General features: G+C 46.4%; 1 protein-coding gene across 5 annotated transcripts; it reads left to right on the top strand.

Annotated features, from left to right (window-relative positions):
- Positions 1-15,985: 15,985 nt before the first annotated feature.
- On the top strand, positions 15,986-20,576 carry LOC103639478 (L10-interacting MYB domain-containing protein-like). Of its 5 annotated transcripts, none has more exons than XM_008662228.3 (7): positions 15,986-16,298; positions 17,338-17,410; positions 18,818-18,958; positions 19,035-19,342; positions 19,441-19,519; positions 19,595-20,184; positions 20,272-20,576. In XM_008662228.3, the coding sequence occupies exons 3-6, from the start codon at positions 18,820-18,822 to the stop codon at positions 20,179-20,181; spliced, it is 1,113 nt and encodes a 370-aa protein (XP_008660450.1). In that variant the 5' UTR covers positions 15,986-16,298; positions 17,338-17,410; positions 18,818-18,819; the 3' UTR covers positions 20,182-20,184; positions 20,272-20,576. The 5 variants fall into 5 exon arrangements, with proteins under 5 accessions (XP_008660450.1, XP_020399935.1, XP_035818647.1 ...); XM_020544346.3 differs by having other exon boundaries at positions 19,032-19,342; XM_035962754.1 differs by having other exon boundaries at positions 17,543-18,958.
- Positions 20,577-26,557: the final 5,981 nt, after the last annotated feature.

Genomic DNA, 26,557 nt, shown 5'->3' with positions numbered 1-26,557 from the left:
ATGGGTCCGGGCTGCAGACAGGTACATGCAAAAGTGACCACAGCCAGAGATGAAGGCTCCCCGTGTCAAATGCAGACGGGAACCCTGGGTTGGGACCTAGCCCCACGGCAAGTACCATACCAAGGAGGGCTCTGCAACTCTCCCCCAGCTGGGAAGGACCCTTCGAAGTGACGGGAGTGTACAGACCCAGGGGCAACCATCTAGCTACGACTGGAGGAGTACCTTACCCCGGTGCCAAACATCTCTGTAAGTTCTATCCATAGAGCAAGACTAAGGGGTCGAGTCTGTTTCACCTTTTTGTAACTAAATGACGCATACGTGTACGACAACCCGGTGGGGTCTGCCCCCATGAACCCGGCCTATTGGTCTGCACGCATGCACGACAAGTTATAAAGAGGAACTACCCCCTCAGCTGTGCTCTTGTGATAGTTCCATCTTGCTGCTCCATGGTCCTACCTTGCAGTCTTTTAGACAATACTTTTTAGCTAACCCGCCCGTACGGTTTCCATCTGTCTGACATGGCGACATTCGAATTGAACAGCCAGGCTTGCAGTTTAGGGCCCCTGATACGAAAGTAGGGAGGTCCGACAGCCTGGGGGCTAGCTCTAGAGAACGGGACCCCGTTCCATAGGGTGGTCCGGAGCCCATGTAGCCACTCAACCAGGTCCTGTACCGTGGGCCTACATGCTCTGCCACCCCATGACGGGAGCTTAGTATCTGGAGTTATAAGTCCTGCGAGTCCGACAACCTCGGGACCGGGGCTAGAGAATGGACATTAGTCTCCTGGGGTGGTCCGGAGCCTGTGTAGCCGCTCAGCCTGGTCCCATACCGTGGTCCTGCATGCTCCACCACCCTGCGACAAGTGTCCTAGTATCTAGAACCGCGACCTAAGGGGGTCCGGACACGCAACTTGGCCACCCGGACTAAAACCTGTGGGTCCCGAGCGTGTATCAAAGGACGACCAATGTCAGACGGAGAACCCTATGAGGTGTACTACTAATGCTTCCTAGCTAAAAGTTGTGTATATATCTGAAAGGGAAATGTGCCCTTGGGCCATTTCTAAGTATTTTGGTGATTAAGTGTCCAACACAAGTGCCTAAGTGTTAAATTGTGCCAAGGACTCAAGAAGTGCAAATCAAGATTAAAGGTATGTTTCTAGACTTAGTACATTGTTTTGAAGACTAATATATTGTGTCTAAGTACTAGAAACAGGAGAAACAATTATGGAGAAGTTGGCTGTGTACATCCAAAAGGCTGCTCGGTCTGGGTGCACCGGACTGTCCGGTGGTGCACCGGACAGTGTCCGGTGCGCCAGGCTGGCGTCTGTCAACTGGCTGCTCTCGGGACTTCAACGGCGGTGTACGACTATAAATCACCGGACTGTCCGATGGTGCACCGGACTGTCCGGTGAGCCAACAGTCGGCCGGGCCAACGGTCGGCCGCGTAATCCGCGCACGACGCGTGGCAGAGCCAGCGGTCAGAAGGGGGCACCGGACTGTCCGGTGTGCACCAGACAGTGTCCGGTGCGCCAACGGCTCTGAATTTCCAACGACCGGCTTCGCTAAAGAAGGAAAGAAATCCGCATCGGACAGTGTCTGGTGGTGCACCGGACTGTCCGGTGCGCCAGGCGACAGAAGGAAAGAATTGCCTTCCTGGAATGCTCTCAACGGCTCCTAGCTGCCTTGGGGCTATAAAAGGGACCCCTAGGCGCATGGAGGAGTACACCAAGCATTCTCTAAGCATTCCTAAGCACCAAGACTCCAATTCCGCGTATTCGATTATTTGTGATAGCAACTAGAGCTCCATTTGAGTAGAGAACTCTCTGGGTTGTGTTGTGAGCTCGAGTTGTGACTTGTGTGCGTATTTGCGCTCTGATTTTTTGTCTTGTGTGCGTTGTTCATCCCAGCCTTACTTCCGTGCTTCTTTGTGAACATCAAAGTGTAAGGGCGAGAGGCTCCAAGTTGTAGAGATTCCTCGCAAACGGGATATAGTAAACAAGCAAAACACCATGGTATTCAAGTGGGTCGTTGGACCGCTTGAGAGGGGTTGATTGCAACCCTCGTCCGTTGGGACGCCACAACATGGAGTAGGCAAGTGTTGAACTTGGCCGAACCACGGGATAAACCACTGTGTCTATCTGTGATTGATCTTCTTGTGGTTATCGTGTCTTGCTAGAACTCCTCTCTAGCCACTTGGCTTTATTGTGCTAACTCCTAATCAAGTTTTGTGGCATTAAGTTTCAAGTTTTACAGGATCACCTATTCACCCCCCCTCTAGGTGCTCTCAATTGGTATCAGAGCCGTTCTCTTCAAGAAAGGGACTAATCGCCCGAAGAGATGGATCCTAAGGGCAAGGGGATGGTGGTCAATGATAAGGAGAAGGAGCCCCTCGTCAATGAACCAAAGGATGACAAGCCTACTGACTCAGGCTTGGGTCACAAAAGAAAAGATGGTAGGAAGAAGAAAACAAGGCGCATCAAGGAGATAGTCTACTACGACAGCGACGAATCTTCCTCTTCCCAAAAGGACGACGACAACGACTACGAGAAAAAGAAGATGGTTAATTCAAACTTTTCCTTTGATTATTCTCGTATTCCGCAAAGTTCCAATGCTCATTTGCTTTCCATTCCCCTCGGTAAACCCCCCCACTTTGATGAAGAGGACTACGGATTTTGGAGTCACAAAATGCGTAGCCACTTGTTCTCTCTCCATCCAAGTATATGGGAGATAGTAGAAAATGGAATGCACTTTGATAGTACGGATAGTCCTATGTTCATTAATGAGCAAATTCACAAAAATGCACAAGCTACTACTGTTCTTCTAGCTTCATTGTGCAGGGATGAATACCATAAGGTGAGCGGCTTGGATAACGCCAAGCAGATTTGGGACACCCTCAAAATCTCACATGAGGGGAACGACGTCACCATGCTCACCAAGATGGAGTTGGTGGAGGGCGAACTTGGGAGATTCGCAATGATCAGGGGCGAGGAGCCAACCCAAACGTACAACCGGCTCAAGACCCTCGTCAACAAAATAAGGAGCTATGGAAGCACGCGATGGACGGACCACGGCATCATTCGCCTAATGCTAAGGTCTTTTACTGTCCTTGATCCACATCTTGTGAACAATATTCGTGAGAATCCTAGGTACACCAAGATGATGCCCGAGGAGATACTTGGAAAGTTTGTAAGCGGGTGGATGATGATCAAGGAGGCAAGATACGTTGACGATGCGTTGAACGGCCCAATCCACGAGCCTCAAACCGTTGCCCTCAAAGCAACGAGGAGCAAGGAAGTGCTACCTAGCAAGGTGGCACAAGTTGAGGCGGCACGACTCAATGAGGAAGAGATGGCCCTCATCATTAAGCATTTCAAGACGGCGCTAAGGGGTCGCAAAGAGCATCCTAACAAGACCAAGACGAAGGGGAAGCGCTCATGCTTCAAATGTGGTAAGATTGGTCATTTTATCGCTAATTGTCCCAATAATGATAGTGACCAGGAACAAGGGAACAAGAGGGAAAAGAAGAAGGCTTACAAGAAGGGTAAGGGCGAGGCACACCTTCGAAAGGAGTGGGACTCGAATTGTTCGCCGTCCGACTCCGACAACGAAGGACTCGCCGCCACCGCCTTCAACAAGTCGGCCCTCTTCCCCAACGAGCATCACACCTGCCTCATGGCAAGGGAAAAGAAGGTAAGCACTCATAATACTAGTACTTACGCTTCCTCAAGTGATGAAGAATCTAGCGATGATGAAATAGACTATTCATGTTTATTCAAGGGCCTAGATAGAACTAAGGTTGATAAGATTAATGAATTAATTGATGCATTGAATGATAAGAATAGGTTATTAGAAAAGCAAGAGAATCTTTTGTATGAAGAACATGATAAGTTTGTAGAGGCACAAAAATCCCTTACATGCCATGACTCTATTGAAATTAAAAGGAATGAAATACTTTCTTGTGAATTGTCTACGTGCCATGACTCTATTTCTAGCTTAAAGAGCATAAATGATGATTTGAATGCTAAGTTAGAAATAGCTAATAAATCAACATCTTGTGTAGAACATGTTGCAATTTGCAATAGGTGTAAAGATTTTAATGTTGATGCTTGTAGTGAACATCTAGTTTCAGTTTCTAATTTGAATGATGAAGTGGCTAGTCTCAATGCCCAACTTAAGACTAGCAAGAGTGAATTTGACAAACTAAAATTTGCAAGGGATGCCTACACGATTGGTAGACACCCCTCAATTAAGGATGGTCTTGGCTTCAAGAGGGAAGTCAAGAACTTAACAAGCCATAAGGCTTCCATCTCCGCCAAGGAGAAAGGGAAGGCCCCTATGACTAGCAGTGCTCAAAAGAACCATGCTTTCATGTATCATGACAGGAGACATTCTAGGAATGTTTATAGAAGTTATGATGCTTTTGATTCTCATGCCATGATTGCTTCTAGTTCTTCTATTATGCATGATAGAAATTTGGCTAGGAAAAATGCTATGCCTAGAAGAAATATTGTTCATGTTCCTAGGAAAGTAAACTACGAATCTTCTACAATTTTTCATACTTGCAATGCTTCCTTCACTATTTGTAGAAAGGATAATAAGGTGATTGCTAGGAAGTTAGGGGCAAGATGCAAGGGAGATAAAACTTGCATTTGGGTCCCTAAGACAATTGTCACTAACCTTGTAGGACCCAACAAGAGTTGGGTACCTAAGACCCAAGCCTAAATTTGCCTTGCAGGTTTATGCATCCGGGGGATCAAGCTGGATTATCGACATCGGATGCACAGACCACGTGACGGGGGAGAAGAAGATGTTCTCTTCCTACGTCAAGAACAAAGACTCCCAAGACTCAATCATATTCGGTGACGGGAATCAAGGCAAGGTGAAAGGGTTAGGAAAGATTGCTATTTCATCCAAGCACTCCATTTCCAATGTGTTTTTAGTTGAGTCGCTTGGATATAACTTGTTGTCTGTTAGTCAACTTTGTAATATGGGATATAATTGTTTATTCACAAATGTAGATGTGTCTATCTTTAGAAGAAGTGATGGTTCATTAGCTTTTAAGGGTGTACTAGACGACAAACTTTATTTAGTTGATTTTGCAAAAGAAGAGGCCGGTCTAGATGCATGCTTAATTGCTAAGACTAGCATGGGCTGGCTGTGGCATCGCCGTTTAGCACATGTAGGAATGAAGAACCTTCACAAGCTTCTAAAGGGAGAACACGTGATAGGTCTAACTAATGTAACTTTCAAAAAAGATAGACCTTGTGCAGCTTGTCAAGCAGGTAAACAGGTGGGAAGCTCTCATCATGCAAAAAATGTGATGACCACATCAAGACCTTTGGAGTTGCTTCATACGGACCTCTTCGGACCCGTCGCCTATCTAAGCATAGGAGGAAGTAAGTATGGTCTTGTTATAGTTGATGATTTTTCCCGCTTCACTTGGGTATTCTTTTTGCAGGAAAAGTCTGAAACCCAAGGGACTCTCAAGCGCTTCCTAAGGAGAGCTCAAAATGAGTTTAAGCTCAAGGTGAAGAAGATAAGGAGCGACAACGGGTCCGAGTTCAAGAATCTTCAAGTGGAGGAGTACCTAGAGGAGGAAGAGATCAAGCATGAGTTCTCCGCTCCCTACACACCACAGCAAAACGGTGTGGTAGAGAGGAAGAACAGGACGCTCATAGACATGGCGAGGACAATGCTTGGAGAATTCAAGACACCCGAGCAGTTTTGGTCGGAAGCCGTGAACACGACTTGCCACGCCATAAACCGGGTGTACCTTCATCGCCTCCTCAAGAAGACTTTGTATGAGCTTCTAACCGGTAACAAACCCAATGTGTCTTACTTTCGTGTATTTGGGAGCAAATGTTATATTCTAGTGAAGAAAGGTAGAAATTCTAAGTTTGCTCCCAAAGCTGTAGAAGGGTTTTTGTTAGGTTATGACTCAAATACAAAGGCGTATAGGGTCTTCAACAAATCATCAGGTTTGGTTGAAGTCTCTAGTGACGTTGTATTTGATGAGACTAATGGCTCTCCAAGAGAGCAAGTTGTTGATCTTGATGATGTAGATGAAGAAGACGTTCCAACGGCCGCAATACGCACCATGGCGATTGGAGATGTGCGGCCACAGGAACAAAAGGAACAAGATCAACCTTCTTCCTCAACAATGGTGCATCCCCCAACTCAAGACGATGAACAGGTTCATCAAGAAGAGGCGTGTGATCAAGGGGGAGCACAAGATGATCATGTAATGGAGAAAGAAGCACAACCGGCACCTCCAACTGAAGTTAGAGCGACGATTCAAAGGAATCATCCCGTCGACCAGATTTTGGGTGATATTAGCAAGGGAGTAACTACTCGCTCTAGATTAGTTAATTTTTGTGAGCATTACTCTTTTGTCTCTTCTATTGAGCCTTTCAGGGTAGAGGAGGCCTTGCTAGATCCGGACTGGGTGTTGGCCATGCAGGAAGAGCTCAACAACTTCAAGAGAAATGAAGTTTGGACACTGGTGCCTCGTCCCAAGCAAAATGTTGTGGGAACCAAGTGGGTGTTCCGCAACAAACAAGACGAGCACGGGGTGGTGATAAGGAACAAGGCACGACTTGTGGCAAAAGGTTATGCCCAAGTCGCAGTTTTGGACTTTGAGGAGACTTTTGCTCCTGTGGCTAGGCTAGAGTCAATTCGCATATTGTTAGCCTATGCTACTCACCATTCTTTCAGGTTGTTCCAAATGGATGTGAAGAGCGCTTTCCTCAACGGGCCAATCAAGGAGGAGGTGTACGTGGAGCAACCCCCTGGCTTCGAGGATGAACGGTACCCCGACCACGTGTGTAAGCTCTCTAAGGCGCTCTATGGACTTAAGCAAGCCCTAAGAGCATGGTATGAATGCCTTAGAGACTTTTTAATTGTTAATGCTTTCAAGGTTGGGAAAGCCGATCCAACTCTTTTTACTAAGACTTGTGATGGTGACTTATTTGTGTGCCAAATTTATGTCGATGACATAATATTTGGTTCTACTAACCAAAAGTCTTGTGAAGAGTTTAGCAGGGTGATGACTCGAAAGTTTGAGATGTCGATGATGGGCGAGTTAAGCTATTTCCTTGGGTTCCAAGTGAAGCAACTCAAGGATGGGACCTTCATCTCCCAAACGAAGTACACGCAAGACTTGATCAAGCAGTTTGGGATGAAGGACGCCAAGCCCGCAAAGACTCCAATGGGAACCGACGAACACACCGACCTCAACAAAGGAGGTAAGTCCGTTGATCAAAAGGCATACCGGTCTATGATAGGGTCCTTACTTTATTTATGTGCTAGTAGACCAGATATTATGCTTAGCGTATGCATGTGTGCTAGATTTCAATCCGATCCAAGGGAGTGTCACTTAGTGGCCGTGAAGCGAATTCTTAGATATTTAGTCGCTACGCCTTGCTTCGAGATCTGGTATCCAAAGGGGTCTACCTTTGACTTAATTGGATATTCAGATTCCGACTATGCTGGATGTAAGGTCGATAGGAAGAGTACATCAGGGACGTGCCAATTCTTAGGAAGGTCCCTGGTGTCATGGAGCTCTAAGAAACAAACTTCTGTTGCCCTATCCACCGCTGAGGCCGAGTATGTTGCCGCAGGTCAGTGTTGCGCGCAACTACTTTAGATGAGGCAAACCCTCAGGGACTTTGGCTACAATCTGAGCAAAGTTCCACTCCTATGTGATAATGAGAGTGCTATCCGCATGGCGGATAATCCTGTTGAACACAGCCGCACAAAGCACATAGACATCAGGCATCACTTTTTGAGAGACCACCAGAAAAAGGGAGATATCGAAGTGTTTTATGTTAGCACCGAGAACCAGCTAGCCGATATCTTTACCAAGCCTCTAGATGAGTCGACCTTTTGCAGGCTACGTAGTGAGCTAAATGTCTTAGATTCATAGAACCTGGATTGATTTATAGCATACATGTGTTTTATGCTTTGATCATGTTCCTTATGCATCCTGTTGTTTATGTATGGTGCTCAAGTTGTACAAGCACTCCCCGGACCTCATAAGTCCATTTGCAAGTGATGCACATATTTAGGGGGAGTTGTGTTACAACTTGACCCTTTGAGACTAACCATGTGCTTGAGTTTTCTTAATTTAGTCTCAAAGGTGGATTGAAAGGGAAAAGGTGGACTTGAACCATGCAAGACTTCCACTGCACTCCGATGAAAGAGTAACTAACTCCAAGTTCATCTTCATGCTCTTATTGCCTTTTTAACTCTTAATTGAAGATTTTGGTGAGGCAATGGGGTTTAAGGGCCAAAAATGATCCCGTTTTGGTGCTTGATGCCAAAGGGGGAGAAATTAAGGGCCAAAGCAACAAATGGATCAGCTACCACTTGAGAATTTTGAAAATAGTAGTGTTAGGACTTTAGCTACCACTTGAGAATTTTGAAAACAGTAGTGTTAGGACTTTTGATTTGTCAAACTTCTAAATGTCTCTTTTTGTCAAAAGTTGATCTCTTGAGGGGAGAATATTTGATTATGGGAAATAGGGGGAGTTTTTGAAATCTTTGATCAAATTCTCTTTGAACAACTCTCTTTATGTCTCAACAAGTGTGTTTGACTTAGAGATAGGGAATTGAGTTTGATTTGCAAAAACAATACCAAGTGGTGGCAAAGGATGATCCAAATATGCCAAATTCGAATCAAAACAAATTTGAGTTTTCATTTGCATTGATGTTGCACTTCTTTTAGTTGCTTTATATTGTGTTGGCATAAATCACCAAAAAGGGGGAGATTGAAAGGGAAATGTGCCCTTGGGCCATTTCTAAGTATTTTGGTGATTAAGTGTCCAACACAAGTGCCTAAGTGTTAAATTGTGCCAAGGACTCAAGAAGTGCAAATCAAGATTAAAGGTATGTTTCTAGACTTAGTACATTGTTTTGAAGACTAATGTATTGTGTCTAAGTGCTAGAAACAGGAGAAACAATTATGGAGAAGTTGGCTGTGTACAGCCAAAAGGCTGCTCGGTCTGGGTGCACCGGACTGTCCGGTGGGGCACCGGACAGTGTCCGGTGCGCCAGGCTGGCGTCTGTCAACTGGCTGCTCTCGGGACTTCAACGGCGGTGTACGAATATAAATCACCGGACTGTCCGGTGGTGCACCGGACTGTCCGGTGAGCCAACAGTCGGCCGGGCCAACGGTCGGCCGCGTAATCCGCGCACGACGCGTGGCAGAGCCAGCGGTCAGAAGGGGGCACCAGACTGTCCGATGTGCACCGGACAGTGTCCGGTGCGCCAATGACTCTGAATTTCCAACGGTCGGCTTCGCTAAAGAAGGAAAGAAATCCGCACCGGACAGTGTCCGGTGGTGCACCGGACTATCCGGTGCGCCAGGCGACAGAAGGAAAGAATTGCCTTCCTGGAATGCTCTCAACGGCTCCTAGCTGCCTTGGGGCTATAAAAGGGACCCCTAGGCGCATGGAGGAGTACACCAAGCATTCTCTAAGCATTCCTAAGCACCAAGACTCCAATTCCGCGCATTCGATTCTTTGTGATAGCAACTAGAGCTCCATTTGAGTAGAGAACTCTTTGGGTTGTGTTGTGAGCTCGAGTTGTGACTTGTGTGTGTATTTGCGCTCTGATTTTTTTTGTCTTGTGTGCGTTGTTCATCCCAGCCTTACTTCCGTGCTTCTTTGTGAACATCAAAGTGTAAGGGCGAGAGGCTCCAAGTTGTGGAGATTCCTCGCAAACGAGATATAGTAAACAAGCAAAACACCATGGTATTCAAGTGGGTCGTTGGACCGCTTGAGAGGGGTTGATTGCAACCCTCGTCCGTTGGGACGCCACAACGTGGAGTAGGCAAGTGTTGAACTTGGTCGAACCACGGGATAAACCATTGTGTCTATCTGTGATTGATCTTCTTGTGGTTATCGTGTCTTGCTAGAACTCCTCTCTAGCCACTTGGCTTTATTGTGCTAACTCCTAATCAAGTTTTGTGGCATTAAGTTTCAAGTTTTACAGGATCACCTATTCACCCCCCCCCCTCTAGGTGCTCTCAAGATCCTGACCCCGACGAGGTTGCCTCCCGAGGATTGTTGACAACCTTTTCAGAAACGCTGGTATCCAACCTCAACACATCAAGCCTGCATCCCAGGCGGGGGGCCAGGTACTAAGGAGGAGTCAACAACATCGCACATAACAGGAACAGGTGTTACACAGATAAGTGCTAAATGCTGCTTAGAAGGCAATATTTATTTCTTTACAAAAATAGGGGAAGGCCTGGGGGCCGGTTCTAAAGAACGGATGCCCGTTCCATAGGGTGGTCCGGAGCCTGTGTGGCCGGTTAGCCTGGTTCCGTACCCAAAATCCTGCACACTCCACCACTCCGTGGCGGGTGTCCTAGTATTTAAAACTAAAGTCCTGTGCGTCCAACAACCTGGAGGTCCGGCTCTGAAGAACGGGTACTTGTCTCCTGGGGGGTCCGGAAACCATGTAGCCGCTCAGCCTGGTCCCGTACCGTGAGCCTGCATACTCCACCGCCCTGCGACAGGTGTCTTAGTACTTGAAGCCACCATCTAGGGGGTTCGGACACACAACTAGGCTTCCCAGGCTAAAATCCTGCGTACATATGTTATTACATTTTGCTCTCAAGCAAATGTCATTACATTCCCTTACAAGTGGGACCCCAGCTCCATTTCTGCAGGAATGAACTACGCTGCACCAGCAAGAGTCGCGCTGGAAGCTGGCTCCGGACACCCCCACCAACGACGGCGACCATCTCTGCACCAGCAGCGACAACGACCTCTGCTCCGAGCGGCTCGCCAGCAGCAGCGATCACCTCAGGTTGAGCGCTACTGTGAATAGGTCCTCGCCCCCGTCCTCCTATGGGGGTAACAGCGAGACCATTAAAGCCAAACGGACAGAGGTCCGGCGGCAGGTGGCACTGATGGTCTCGCCAGCGGAGTCAACCACCTCTGCAGTGGGCAGCCTCACCAGCGGAGGCGACCACATCAGCCCCACCAATGGCAGCGACCACCTCTGCACCGATGGGCAGCGGCTGCACCAGCACACACGAAGAGGTCTTCGCTCCCGTCCTCACTGCGGGAGTGAGGACAAGACCATCCAAGAACACCGTCGCCGCCCCCGCAACGTACGGCGTCTTGTATGACCTCCCGGTGTGACCGGTGGCGCAGGAGAAGCCATGGATGTGGCCAACCCGCGCGCAGCGCGACCGTCGCCCGTGCGGTGGACGGGCAGCCACGCTCCGCCCCAGCGGCAGGAGGCGGCACCAGAGCCACACAGGCCGGGGAGCCAGACACGCGGCAGCTGATGGCGCCATAGACGGCCGGCCCCGCGTACCCAGAGTTCGCCTCCCCCGCAAGGCCGATGGGCGCCCTTCTCCCCCGAATGCTGGAGGAAGAAGCGGACCGCCAGCCCACGTGGAAGGCGAAGCTCCCACTCGGCTCGCCCTCCTCCCCAGCGCAGATGATGAACATCCTTGAAGTTGAGGGCAGGGGGAGGCCGCAGCCCGGCTCGCTTCTCTCCACCACAAGGCTGGTAGTCATCCTTGTGGATGACCACCGGCCGGAGGTTGCGATCGGGCTATGTGATGAAAATCCTTGAAGCCGAATGATGGTGGAAGGATGCCAACTCCCATGGGGTTGCACCCCTCCAACAGCAGCAAGAAGAAGACAAGATCGGCGACACCACCACGAGCGCGCGCTCTCCGACGGTGAAGTCGCCGGAAGAGACAACCTTGACACGGATCCCTCCAGAGAACACCAGCGCACCCCATCTGGAGGCTCAGAAGGTGAAAGGGCGCGGTGGTCGCAAGAGGAGCAAGGCATGTCTACTGCCCGGGAGATCGACCCCCTTTTAAAGGCAGATCCCCCCACTTGCGCCCCTGAAGCGTCACGGGTGAAGTCTCCCCTGGCGTGCACCAAGGATCCCACCTTATGACACGGGGGCCAGGCCCCACATGTCATATAGACCAACCCTAAGAAGGAGCGTGCAACTGCCCTGCGGTTACGTGCCCCTTCATTTTCGGGGCAACCAACGGTCAGGAAGGCAAACCGCCGCGCAAGGGGCATGCAACCGCCCCACGGTTAAGCGCACCTTTATCTTTGCCGTATCCAGCGGTCAAAGAGGCGAACCGCCACGCAAGAAGCGTACAACCGTCCCACGGCTGTGTGCCCCCTCAGCTCCGCCGCAACTGGCGGTCCAACTCAGGGGCCCATGCCCACATGTCATGTAACCGGCGCGCCGGTTACCGTGTGCGAAGAAACTGCACCGCCGCTTGCGCCAATGCCACGTCTTCTCGGGGCTGTCACGGGAGTCTGAAAAGGTAAATTTTTCAGAACCAGTGCAGCGACTCGAGGCAGCCCCGCGCATGGCCCAACAATGCCATTAAGTACGATGGTCACAGGCCAGTCAGCCGTGGGAATAGGCGCGGCAGTTGGCATGGCCATAGGCGGGCCGGCAGTAATCGCAGCAACAGTCGCGTAGGAGCAGCGGTCCAACCGCCAATCAGACTCTGGTCCCACCTGCAGGCTCGCATCCTCCCCTTAGGCGGGACCCTAAATCAGGGGTACCCTCTCCTACAGCATGAAGACGCCGCACCCATGCGACGTCTCCTAGCCACGCGGAGGACGGCGCCTGACCCCACCGCATGGGCAGGCCAAAGGGCGCCACGTGGCAAGGAAAGACAACATATCCCAGTAAGTCCGGACCCCCACAGAAGGACACCGGACCCCCTATACATATAAGTCTGGAGCCTCTAGGTAGGTCCGAACCCCAGCAGGGTCCCGGAACAAGGAGGACCCTGGTATGAGCAGGGGTCCAGTGTTGACACGTGTGTGGGCCTTGCACTCCACTTTCTGCTCAGGCGGAGACCCGCTGCTTGTAGCCCATGACATAAGCTACCGAGTCGAACCTGACGTGAAGTCGTGTAGCCCCTGCATTTATTGAGGAGAAGACGCGCCGCCTGCCACTGCGCTGACGGGCGACGTGCCCTCTCAGCATTTAATGTGTCCCGTCCCATCCGCTGGCAGGTGGTGTCACGGTCATCCAGCAGGCGGCGCGCCTGCTGGGTCCGCTGGCGAACAGTACGACTGTGCCAGGCAGCACACTGTACTCATCATCCCTTCTACAAGAAGCTTCCCCTGTACGCCAAGGATACGCAGATCTCGGGCGTCAGGGCACAAGAAGATTGTCTCGGCAACAGACATTAGTGGCTCCAAGCACTATATTCTTTATGTTCCTGGGCCCACATGTCGGGGCCCAGTGCCTTTGTGCATGCCCCCCTTCAGCTATAAAAGGGGAGGCATGCGACGTTACACACACACACACACAATCTTAGGTCACACCTTAGACTCGCAAACTCATACAAGCTCACACGCAATACATCTCACAGTGGAGTAGGGTATTACGCTCTGGCGGCCCGAACCACTCTAAATCCTTGTGTGTTCTTGAGTTCTTCACGTTCATTCCAACGATCAAGCAAAACGTCTAAGCCCCTCCTCATCTCAGGATTTAGAGCGGGTGCACTCCGCCACCCGGCCGGAGATTTACTCTCCGACAGCGGAGGAAAAAACTTTTGGAAAATTTCGTCGAACAATGCACGTGCACGACTGACAACAAAAGTGTGATGTTAATAAGGAAGCTCCAACTTCTACATGCACGGTGAAGTCGGGATAAGGGAAGAACACATAAATGAGGTGTGAGTGAGAGCACCTAGAGGGGGTGAATAGGTGATCCTGCAAAAATTAACTCTAAACAAGACAAACTTGGTTTATAAAAAGTGTTAGTAGAAGCTAAAAACCAAGTTGAGGAATAGAGGTGGAAAGAAGAAGAGAACTCTTCACTCGGTTGTTCCTTGGATATGTGTATTAAACTTAGGAACAACAATACAAGTGAAATACAAGAACTCTTGGAAGACAACAATCGCAATGAAAGATATGCACAAGAGAGACACGACGATTTTATCCCGTAGTTCGTCCAATGCCTACTCCACGTTGTGGTGACCTCCTTCGGTCAAGGGTTGCACTCAACCCCTTTCAAGTGATGCAAAGATAAAACTTGAGTACCACGTCGTTCTTCCTTATATCAAGTTTTCCCTTTATGAGGAATCTCCATAAGTTGGAGTCTATCACACCTTACACAAACAATCTCGATCAAAGCACAATCAGTGGCGGATCCAGAGGGGGGGCAAAGTGGGCCATGGCCCCCCCTCAATTTTATACATCCCTTTATACCTAATGATTATTTAGTATTAAATGTAGAAAAAAAATCGAAGTTTTAGATGGTATAAAGTCTTGTTCTAAATCTCTAAAACTAATAGCTAGTTGCTAAAATTACCCAAGAGGTTTAGAATGGATCAACTAATTGTTAGTTATACCCCTCAAATAAGTATTAGTTGTTAGATGCCCCAACCCAGCTAAAATCAGTTAACAATTAGCTCTAAAGGTTTAGAACATGGCCTAAAACAACCATGTTATGAGCCTATTCGCCGGATCCTCTCGATCCAGTCCTTGCATCTACGAGTCTGACTCTAATCTTCCCAACAGCACCTAAACCAGTCTGCTCGCTGCCTCGTTTCCGCTGCCGACCCATTCCCGATGTGACGCCACCCGACTTCGCCCCTTCCTGACGCCTTCGTCCTTTGTCCTGTTTTTATCGTGACGTCGATCCGCTCGACAAGCTAGATCTCGTTCGTCGCAACGATATGACTTGTCCCCTACAGTCGGCGGACTTGGCGAACTAGAAAATCATGACTCTCATGTGATCTTTTTGGCCCCCCCTAAATTTTCGTCCTGCGTCCGCCACTGAGCACAATAGTAAGGGAGTAGTAACACACACAAGAACTCAAATCGCAGCAACACACACACACGAGTCAAGAAGAGACCACGAGAAATGCCACAGAGAAGTTATAGCTCAACAATGTGTTCAAATCCTTATCTAGCAAAGCAACAACGTGGTCGCAAGGTCTCGTGTTGTAGGATGTTCAAAGAATGATTAGGGTTTCCTCCATGGTGCCTAGTGGGGTCTTTTTATAGCCCTAAGGGACCTAGGAGCTGTTGGAGCTCCATTTGGAAGGCCCTGGTTGCCTTCTGCACGCGGGTGCACCGCACTGTCTGGTGCACACCGGACATTGCACAATGCAGTGACTATGAATCTCTTGATTGGTTGGTTTCCACTTCTATGGGATACCGGACCGTCCGGTGGTCCAAGTGACCGGTGGCTCCGGCTGACGTGTCCACTAGCCGTTGGTCGGTTGGCACACCAGACTGTCCGACGCTCCGTGCGGACTGTCCGGTGATTTATAGCCGACGCTGACTTATTTTACCTGAGAGCAACCCTTTCGGTCAGACCGTGCACCAGACTGTCCAGTGGGTGGCATCGGACTGTCCAACTTTCTGTTTTTCATTCCAATTCTATTTTTGCTCCTTTTGGCATGACTTCACAAAGTCCTTAGCACTTAGACAAATATGATTAGTACCCAAAACACATGACTAAGTGTTCGGAGCTTACCTTTTTCACTTGGTACCATATTGATTTGTGTTATTCCCACTTTCAAGCCTAAAGGTGTCTTTTCCCATTTTGATTTAACTTCATATTCTCATTGTTCATACAAGATGATGTTAGTCTAAACACAATGTGTTGAGCATTTAATCACCAAAATAAAATGTCCAAGGACACATTTCCCTTTCAGTGAGAGACTTAGCGGAAAGCTTGGCGAGCGACATGCGACAAACGCGAAAGTCGAGGGCGAACGGGTGGCGAGCAACGACCTCGGATGTGAACAGTGCCCGCGTTTGAACGATGGCAATGCCGGTGTAGAGACTACATAGTAGAAGACGGGAGGAAGAATAACATGGGAAGCAAATCAACAGAGACAAACCTGACGGCTTTGAAGCGGGTTCCGACGGTCGGGAAGGGTTGCGTCTTCACTACATGGAAACCCTAGTCGCCTTCCCCAAAACTCTCAGCGATGAGGTACATTTCGAAGCCGCTTCAGGGCGCGTTCGTTTTCAGCTGATCAGCCCATTCCAGGCCTTATCCGGGTGGAACCAATGGGCCTGGTTTAGAATTTGGTATAACTCTTTGAAACCGTTCGTTTTGGCCCGAATTGAAATCGAAACTGGCCCGAATTGAAATTTCCCTTCACTCCACAACCCGGAACCAACCCCTGTGTCGTAGCCTCCGGATCGAAGCCTGGACGACGCGACCAACGCGGCGGACGCGACCGGCGCGACGGCGGCTTTGACGCGACCGGCACGGCGGCGGCGCACAACCCTGACGACGACCCTCCCCGCTGCCTTCTCCCCGGTGAGGATCTAGATCTGCTCTCTTCTTACCCTCGATCTCGATCTCGCTCCTCGACACTGCGACTCCGCTCCTGTCCTCGTTGGGGTCATCACAAGTTGCCTGGCCGCCGGCCCCGTTGACGGCAGCGGCTGCCCCTGCCGTCGTTGCGTCGTTGTTGGCCGGCTGCTCGGCAGGATCTGTTGGTTCGTGCGCCCTCTCACTCTCGCGCGCGATCTGCTGGTCCGTGCATGTTACTGTGTGTTACTGCTTGTTACTATCGCTCTGCAAGAACTGCGTGCTATTGCTTGCTGCTAGCTAGTATCATTGCCCAGCCTCTCAAGTTCTTGTTCAGAAACCTTCACTTCTGCTTGTATATATCAAGTCCCTGCGAATGTTTTTGAATTGATTGCCTGCCTGAAACGACTGAATTCGGACATGCATGACACTTCTGTTTAATATTGCATCCTGAGCTGAATGTTCTATATATCTGTTTCATTATTTGGTTACATTCAGATAAAAAGAAGCAAGGCTAGCTCTGTGCCTGTCTCTAGCATTCGAATTCCGATTTGGGCATCTAGAAAATTCGATTCCCGCTGAATTTATCGCAAATTATAGATTTCGATGAAACTAAATCTTGCACTTAATTATCACCATGCATGCAATGGATCAGGGTCTTATCTTGCTCTTACGTACTTTGGGTATAAATTTCAGTTCCAGACTATGTTTGTTTTCCAGTTTGAAATGAACAGGCGAGTAGAATTGCATGGCCTCAATATATCCTGTATCTTTCAGTACATGAGTTGGCAGCAAATCTTGTGTTCAAACTGAAAGGAGATGTGTTCCATTACGCTGATTTTAGCATATAGTTTTGTGAACGTAGGGTGGGTGTCTGGTCACCGGAATTCCTTGCAGAATGACATGAAAACTAGATTCATTTGTCCTGCGTAGATTTATTTATCCCGATTCATTTGTGTGCCTAGATTCATGTGTTTTCTTCAAGAATTTAGTATATACTTTATGATCATGTATGCCAGCTATTTATTTGAGCTGTTACATATAGATCCCTACAACACCAATTATAGTTGGGGAAGGTGAACCTCCTCCCTCTTGGGATCCGGTACCAACTCCAAAAGGTATTAAATTCTTTGTACGTATATATGGTTTACTTTAGTCCTTGTTACTTGTACTTTTGAAGCGATACATGATTTGCTTTAATTCTATTTTATTATTTAACTTCTACCTGACAATACATCTATATTATTTAGTTCTACAATGAGTATCTCATTGCGGGATCGTATTAGAAAGAGGAGGGAAGAAGAAGATGATGACATGATGATATTTATTTTCCCCGCCTTATATCTAATGGGTTCTACTAGAGGTGGGGGACAAAAGAAGAAACGTCATACCTCAAATGAGACAGGCGAGGTTAAGGTTCGTCGACTCCTCGAGGGACATGTCAAGAACTGTCAAGTTACATTTCGGATGGAACCACATATCTTCAGAGAGCTTGCAACTTATCTTAGAAGGAGAAGGATCATTGTTGATACAAGGATCACGGTCGAGGAGAAGTTGGGGTTCTTCTTATACATGCTAAGTCGCAACGCCTCATATCAGGATCTCCAAGTGTATTTTGGGCACAGTAATGACACCTTCCATCATCACATCAACCACTTCTTCAATAAGGTCATTCCTGTCCTATCTCGTCGCTTCATTCAGCCTCCTGATCCTAATCAAGTGCATCAAAAAATCCAAGATAATCCTAGATTCTATCCATTCTTTAAGAATTGTCTTGGTGCCATTGATGGAACTCACATTCCTATTTCCATATCTCCCGATAAACATTCTCCTTTTCGAAATCGGAAAGGAACACTAAGCATAAATGTGATGGTGGCATGTGATTTCGATCTCAATATCACTTTTGTTTCTAGTGGATGGGAGGGATCGGTCACAGATTCTAGAGTGCTAAGATCAGCTATGAGCAAGGGTTTCCAGGTACCTCCAGGAAAATTCTATCTAGTTGATGGAGGGTATGCAAATACTCCATCTTTTCTTGCTCCATACCGAGGAGCTCGGTACCACTTGAAGGAATTTGGGGCTGGACATCGAAGACCACAGAACCCGAAGGAGCTCTTCAACCATCGCCACGCACTTCTGAGGAACCATGTGGAAAGGGCTTTGGGGGTGCTTAAAAAGCGCTTCCCCATTCTCAAAGTTGCCACGTTCCACACACTGGAAAACCAAGTAAAGATACCTATAGCTGCTGCCATCTTCCATAATCTAATTCGATCACTTCATGGTGATGAAGATTGGTTAGATCATCAGCCAGATAATATTGATCCATCAAACTTTGTTGCTCTACCAAGTGGTGATCAAATGAGTGACCCAGGCACTACACAAGGCAATGCTTTAAGAGATACCATCGCCCAAGAAATGTGGGCTCAATACCAACAACATCTAAATTAGTATTTTCGTGGTTGAATAAGTTGTAATAATTTAAATTAGTAGTATTGTAAAATGTAATAAGTTTTTTCTTTAAAAAGCTATGGTTGGAAAAGGCTCCCCAAGGTTCAACATAGGTGGTTCCCCAAAGTTGCGTAGGTTCATTCCTACAACAAGTGCTACTAAAAAGAAGACTTCTCCTAAATGCAGTGGGGCAAAAAAGAGTGGAAGTTCTCCAAGAGGTATTGTGTTCAATGTTTCTTCATGCTTTCTTGTAAGTTTTGTATTACTGATGCGTGACCATTGTTTATGTAGTAGTGAAACAAAGAGCGGATTGGAATCCAGGTCTTGAGAGGTCTCTTGTTGACATTCTCCATGAATTTAAAGAAAGTGGATATAGAGGTGACAATGGTTGGAACTCCGAAGGGTGGAATAGAATGGTCAAGGAGTTTCATGTGAGGAACAAGTATGTCTCCTTTACAAAGTCTCAAATTCAGGATAAAGAAGGTCAGCTGAAGAGAGACTACAAGATGCTCAAAGCAGCAAAGCAACAGAGTGGGTCCACCTGGAATGAGAAAAGGAATATGGTTGAAGGACCACCAGCTTTGTGGGAGAATCTCATGGTGGTAAGTTGATTTATTGAAATTCAATTATTAAATTAGTTATGTAGGATAACCTTATAATGATAATCTCGTATTTGATCAATGTTTTTTTAATTGTGCAGACATTTCCTAAAATCAAGAAGTTTAACAACAACAAGGCAACCTTCCCGCTCTTTGATGCTTTGGGAGAGCTTTATGATGGTAAGTTTCCAAACATCGTACTGAAATATATAATATACTGAAATATATAATATATATTTCTTTGTCATTGTGTAGGACACTTGGCTGAAGGGACTTGGAATTGCACTTCTCTTGAGGCACCGCAAGAGGAAGAACTGAATGAGCAACTTCAGGATGCAGAAGATGGACCACAAGGCTTTGATCTGAATGTTGTTCATGATGTAGATGATGAAGTTGATGATGCACTCGCTGAAAGGAATGAAGATATGCTTCAAGGAAGGACTAATACTCTGTCACGAGATGAAGAAAGTGGACAGCGAAGACCTGCTGCGTCAAGAAACAAGCAAGAAAAGGAACCAAAGAAGCCTAGAAAGACTGACAACATAGAAAATATGATGAACAAATACCTAGAAATGAGGAGCAAGCAAGTAGAAGATGAAGCTGCAAGAGAAAAGGAAGCAAGAGAAAAGGAGACAAGAGAAAAGGAGGCAGCTCAAAGTGAAGATTTCTCCATCAAAAGGTGCATATCAGTTCTGAACACAATGGAAGAAGTGACCAAAATGGAGAAGGCAAAAGCATATTCAGTCTTCACCAAGAGCAAAGAGAATAGAGAGACTTTCATATGTGCATGTGAAGCGGATCAAGAATCAGCTTTGATTTGGCTAAGAAATGAGATGGCTTAGTAGGTATGATATTTGTGTCTTTACCTTCCACTCAACCATATTCACTTGGGCCTTTATATTCCAATCTAATTGTTCCATTTGTTTGGACAGGTTTGGGTAATCAATCGGTGATGCTTCCCCTTTGAGAACTTTCGGTATGAGCCAGGATATTAGTGTGGCTTTAATTAGTGCTTTTTGTCCTGATCACTGAGATTTCAGTCCAGTGTTAACTTCCGATGATTATCTGTGCTCTCTAGCTGGTTCATCCAGTTATATTGTATAAAGAAATTACTTCATCTTATAATTAGGTTTGCATAGGAAAGCAATTATTCTATGCTTGCCATAGATCAACGATAAGCAGACTGTGATTTGGTACGTCAGCTGTTGGAATGGATGGCTTCGTTGATTTTCCAGCTGCTCGATCGATCTGCGTGTTGACAGATCTGTTGTTGCAAAATGTTGCTTTGTTGGAATGGAATTAACTGCATGGAATGGAATTAGTCCAGGCTGAAACGAACAAACTTTAGTGGCCACCAGGTTTCATTTCAGAGCCGGATCTATAACAGACCAGGTTCCAGTGAACCACCCGGATCCACTCTATATGGACCAGGAATAAATACATGTCTGTTTTCAAACCAAAGCAAACGAACGCGGCCTCAGGCTGGTTCGCTAGCAAACGTCCTCGAGTCGGTAGGGCGAGCATAGGGGGCACAACGATCTTCAAGCCGCTTGATGGATCTCTTCTTCACCTTCAACGATGCCTTTTTTCTATGTCCTGAGAGTTACACCTGGGATGCTTGCAACATGAGCCCGACGTGGGACGTGGCACTCGACTCGCGACATGATTCGACACGGTGACGGTTCATGCTCGATCAAAAGGTGGATATAAAATGAGACAACGTGGGCACCTTGGTTGCACGTTTAGCTGCACAACTTGTATTATGTAAATTACCACACGCTCTCTCCTAAGACAATACCGCGGTATTTAAGCATACCATGGTATTTTAGACTAAAAGGTATTTGAGAGCATATCTAAAAACTCTGTATTTTAAACCATGGTTTTGCAAATACGTGGTATTTTTAGGGTAAAAAAACCAAAGTTTTTTGTTTGCACACAACTGCAGTCTTCTTTTCTCCTACGCTACAACTGAAATATTGTGTCTCTAAACATGTGTTTGATTGTACTGATGTAATATCTATACTACTTATTAAGAACGCAAAGGTAGCCTGCCTCCCGCTGTTCTGCCATCCAACGATCTCAACCGTCCGTCCGTACCTCTGTTTCGTCGTCCGTCGGATGCTGCCCAGCCCCGCGCGTACATCACTCTGGTCGTCACTCGTCAGCCCTCCCATCCGTGCGAGCGAGCAACCGCAGCCACCGTCGCCCTGCCTACCTCGACCCCACCGCCACAAACGCCGCACGGCATGACCCGCCATCCCCGTCCTCATCCTCTCCTCACGCCGCCGGATCATGCTCACGCCCCGCGCGAGCAACAGCTCCCCCAATCCATCCCTCCTCCTCACGCCCCTCTCTCACCTAACCGCCCAGCCACAATCCCCCAGCAATCGTAGCTCCGATCCCACCGCCGACGCCCTAGCCCTGATTTCGCCGTCGCCAACAGCGCACTGGCGTAGGTGTCAGCATGGCCCGCCCCAAACGTCTCTCTAGCTGCAAATCCTGTGTGCGGAAAAGGGAGAGGAAGAACCTCCTGACGATGTTCGAGCAACTAGGGCCAGGAGATTGTTACTCGCCAAAAATGTGTCTCTTCCCCCACGGGATCGAAATATCCTGTTCGCCCGGTAAAGTGCAACACCACGATTTCGATCTTCCGAACGAGTGATTATCTGTCGTGAGTACTGATGTACACACACACACACACTTGCAACCCTCTTGCAGATTCATCGGCTGTCGTCTCTGCCATTGGCGTGCACATACGCGTACAGTTGGGGTCGAGCAGCCAGCTGCTGGACGAGGATTACAAACATGGGGAAAGTGGTTGACTATGTAACTGTGTTTATGAATAGGGATTTCTGAGTAGGGATGAATGTTGGTGCCTTTGCTTTCCGCCAGAGCCAAGATTGAATGAATGCATGATCTACCCACCCTTTTTTAACTATAGTTTGTGTGGCAGGTTTGTGGTTTGGAAGATATTGATATCGTGAGATGTTCTTGTTGGTTATGAAAGCACACTGAGATACCCATGTTGCTTTTGTCGTTAAGCTTTCTTTTGATAACTGTTTAATTCTAATTTTGACTGCTGCAGAGAATTGTACATTGAATACCAAAAGGAGCGGGTTCACATGGTGGATGACGCGATACTAGCGTTGAACTAAGCACAGTTCTCTCTAAGGAGGTAACGGCTTAACACACTTCCTCAGTTGCCCATCTGGTGACATTGAGGTATTAGATTGGTATGCCATACATGCAGATGTATGATCTAGATAAAAGCAGCTTTTATATGGTGCAGCTGCAGTATGGTGATAAATAGACAGGGTCTTAAGCAGGTGCTGAAGATTGAGTGGCCTGAATGACTTATTACCAACTGCTTTTCCCAATTACCTCAATTTTATTATTGAATACTGTGGTTGAGAAATGACCTTTTGAAATTATCTCATGGTACCTTCTGTTGATAGGGTAAGTTTACCAATGTTTACAGTTTTTTTTCCTTGTGAAAATTGGTATCTACTCTCACCTCATATTGCTGTATTTTGTAGCCAGATGACGCCAAATTTGTTGTACCACTTCTGGAGTCTGACTTTGACTTTGCCAAACTGGTGCCCGGATGTCCTTGGAGATTACCTCAAAAGATCCATCTCCAGGTTAATCTCTAAAACCACTTATTCCATGGGCGCAGACATGAGCATTTGATAATAGTAGCACTATTCATGATAAATTGTTGCCTTGTTAATAAATGTTATACCAGGAAACTATCATCTAGAAAAAATCTGGTTCAGCAGGAAAGCAATTGAAAGAAGCGCAAAGTATAAATAAATATCTTTCTGCTTTGGCTAATGTTATTGGTGCTTTATCTTCTGATGGACAACATATACCTTACCAGAACCATAAGTTAACAATGCTTACGAGTGATTATCTAATGTGGATTGTCTGCAAAAAAAGGTACTATACTTTAATCAGTCGTTTGTCTTTTCATTATGATTATCTAATGTGGATTGTCTGCAAAAAAGGTACTATACTTTAATCAGTCGTTTGTCTTTTCATTATTCCAATCTTTATTTTAATAGGTTGCATTTTCAGTTTTCTCAGTTCTAATTACAAGATGATCATGATGCATATGTTCCTCTTTTTTTACAGACTACAACGATGTAGAGCATGTGGCTAAATAATATAACATAAATCACACCTAACTAAATCACCAAGGATACTTGTTTGTGTTAGCAGATAGATGGAAACCCATATAGTCTCTGTAACCTAACTGAATGGGTTTGCATACGTTTGTTTTTTTTACTTTTTTTGGGTTGCCAGGCTCACTAAAACTGTTAAGTGGGTGCCTGATTGTTGTGGTGACCAATAAGTGAAACTAAGCTTAAAAAATAACACGAGCTGTATATTATAGATAGAATAGTGCAACAGTTTGTGAGAAAGCGAGTTAGATGTATGCTATTAAAATATTCAGAACATGTACACTTTTGTGCTCCTTCCAAACTTAATTTTAATTGGTTGCATTTCCATTTTTTATTCAGTTCTAATTACTGATTGTGTTACCAGCCAACCTTCGCTTGCATCAATAGCAACACAGTTGACCCATGAGCTTTCAAATGTCACGCTCTTTACTGGATGTATAACCTGAGTGCAACGCACGGTCATACATAGGGCTGGAAACGAGCCAAGCCGAGCCAGGCTCGGCTCGGCTCGGTGAGGCTCGGTGGAATAGCGAGCCGAGCCAGGCTCGGCTCGGTCACTTAGCGAGCTCGGTAATGAGGCTCGGCTCGGCTCGATATAGGCTCGCGAGCCGGCTCGGCTCGGCTCGCGAGCCTGTACACTCAAATACTCAACAATAGTAATTATAGTCATTAGCTCAAATTTGAAGCACAATATGTTCCATATAATAAAAAATTATGTCCCTGCACTCTAGTTCCTTGTGAATTGTGACCAAAATAGCACACTTACACACTGGTCAACGGAGATACGAGTAAGCAGTAGTTTGGACCGAGCCTCGAGCCGGCTCGCGAGCCTCACCGAGCCGGCTCGGCTCGGCTCGTTAGTGTAGCGAGCCGCAGAATTAGGCTCGGCTCGGGCTCGTTTAGGCTCGCGAGCCTCACCGAGCCGAGCCGAGCCTGATCGAGCCCGAGCCGGCTCGCGAGCCTCGAGCTTTTTTTCCAGCCCTAGTCATACACCTATACAATATGAAGTGATTAACATAGTATTGTTCTTCCCTGTTGTTTTTAGTTTGACGCAATCCATGATTCAGTACCAATAAAACCATTGGAGTACCTGGGTTCTATCAGTAACGTGTGAATATGGAAATTCACAACGATTATATGGTGAACTCATGTTTCTTTTTCTAATGCAAGGAAAACTGTAAAGTCTTCATTTTTCACATTCTTGTTAGTATTTACGAACAGATAACCATTACAAACGAATATAAAAATGTATTGTTGTGTTCTACAAATGCTTACCGACAGTTTGAACAATGAAGGTCAATGTGTTTTGTATTATTCTTTGAAATTGTCTCTGTTATTGATTAGTTAATGTCTATAATACTTGATGGTTATGTCTTCATCCATATTAATTTGTTTGATATTATCGAATACGAATGAATTAGTACTATTTCTAATAAGACTCGATTATCTAATGCGTGTTTATTAATACTTTTAAGCTACGACTCCTTTGACATCCAGGTCGGCGCCTCCGCGTTGGGGTCGTCGGTGACCATCACCTCGCTCAAGAAAGCCACCTTCTAAGATTTGATTGATCGCCCGTCAAAGTCGCCGGAGGCTGGCACGTGCACTTTTTTTCACCGTAGAATATACTGCATCATACTTGTCTGCTCCCATCCCTCTCAATATTTTTCTAGCGCTTTGATGTGATCATCAGGTATAACAAATGCATATTCTTAGTAAAACGATAGACCATTTTTTCTAGGGACCTTCGGTGTCTGGAGATTCGATGTCAGAAAAATTGATAGCGAACTGAGGGATACATGCACATACTGCTCATGATGAATAGGCATTGTTGTGTTATTCCTAATCCTTATAATTGGAGATGGGGTTGAGAAAAATTATGAAGGTTTTTAACGGATTTAAACCTATCAATCTCCTTTAATTTATATAGATTATATGAATTGGGTTGAAAACGATGAGGCCCTAAAATGGATCTCATCCACTGCTATAAATCAGGTCGTTGGGCATGCAAATTATTGGGAGCAAATTAACGCCAAACCTACCAACACTTGATTCTCTTGTGGTCCATGGGTGGATGTGATTAGTTGTTGCATTATTATTGCTTTATAAACCTTCTATGATTCTTTATAGCATTTGCGTTGGCAACCAAAGTTGGTTTCATGTCGCATGTCATTTATTCCAGTTTTCTGATGGGTCTCCATCTTGATATATTTGTGATAGACTGAAATGTTCGATGACATTTACAGAGAAGATGGTTTTGGCAGTCTTCAGGGTAAGTTGCATGCATTTGTGATTTTCTTGCCAATTCAAGCTTTGGATAACATGAATCTCACTCGAACGATTGGAGAATTCTTATAGGATCTCACTATCCTATGGATGACCAAGAGCCTGATGGACGACATCCATGGGTGGGGAGTTCTCTTCGATGGCAGAGTTGGTGACAGAACCATCACTGTAAGTGCACAAGATCCACACCCTCTTAACCACTCCGCAGTGAAAATTTTCTACATGGGCTCACCTGACAGCAACCTGCAATAGTTCTGTTTATTTGATATTTTAGTGTACCTTTTACTTGCAACTCAATTAATCATGCTCTACTGGATTAAGAGTTTTTAAACTGGTCATTGCAAATATCATATGATTTTGTAGATTGGTTCATCTATGATCTTTCTCATATCCTTCGAATTTGTTCTGTTTATACATCATGTAGGAGGAAAACTGGAAGCCATTTGAATCGAATACGATTCCACCACCTCTAACTCTGGGTGATTAACCCACTTGAATTGGACTTCACAAAAGCAATTGCTATCAGAAACCAGGTATTCCAATTCCACCTATCAATGCATGGTATGAATTAAGGGCCTTGGCTAGAAAATGGGAACATATAAATTTTTACGTGCTAGATAGTTGTGGGAGTGTCAGACTCTCATTCTTTCTAAGAACACCATGGAAGGTATGGAATTTGGCAATTTGTTCTATAGTACAGGTCGGTAGGCTTGATAGTTTAACTATATGTTTGTAGGTCACCGATATT

This window comes from Zea mays, chromosome 9 (genome assembly GCF_902167145.1).
Source record: "Zea mays cultivar B73 chromosome 9, Zm-B73-REFERENCE-NAM-5.0, whole genome shotgun sequence".
NCBI lineage: Eukaryota > Viridiplantae > Streptophyta > Magnoliopsida > Poales > Poaceae > Zea > Zea mays.
Note: the sequence above shows the minus strand (reverse complement) of the source record. Positions and strands in the feature narration are given on the sequence as shown.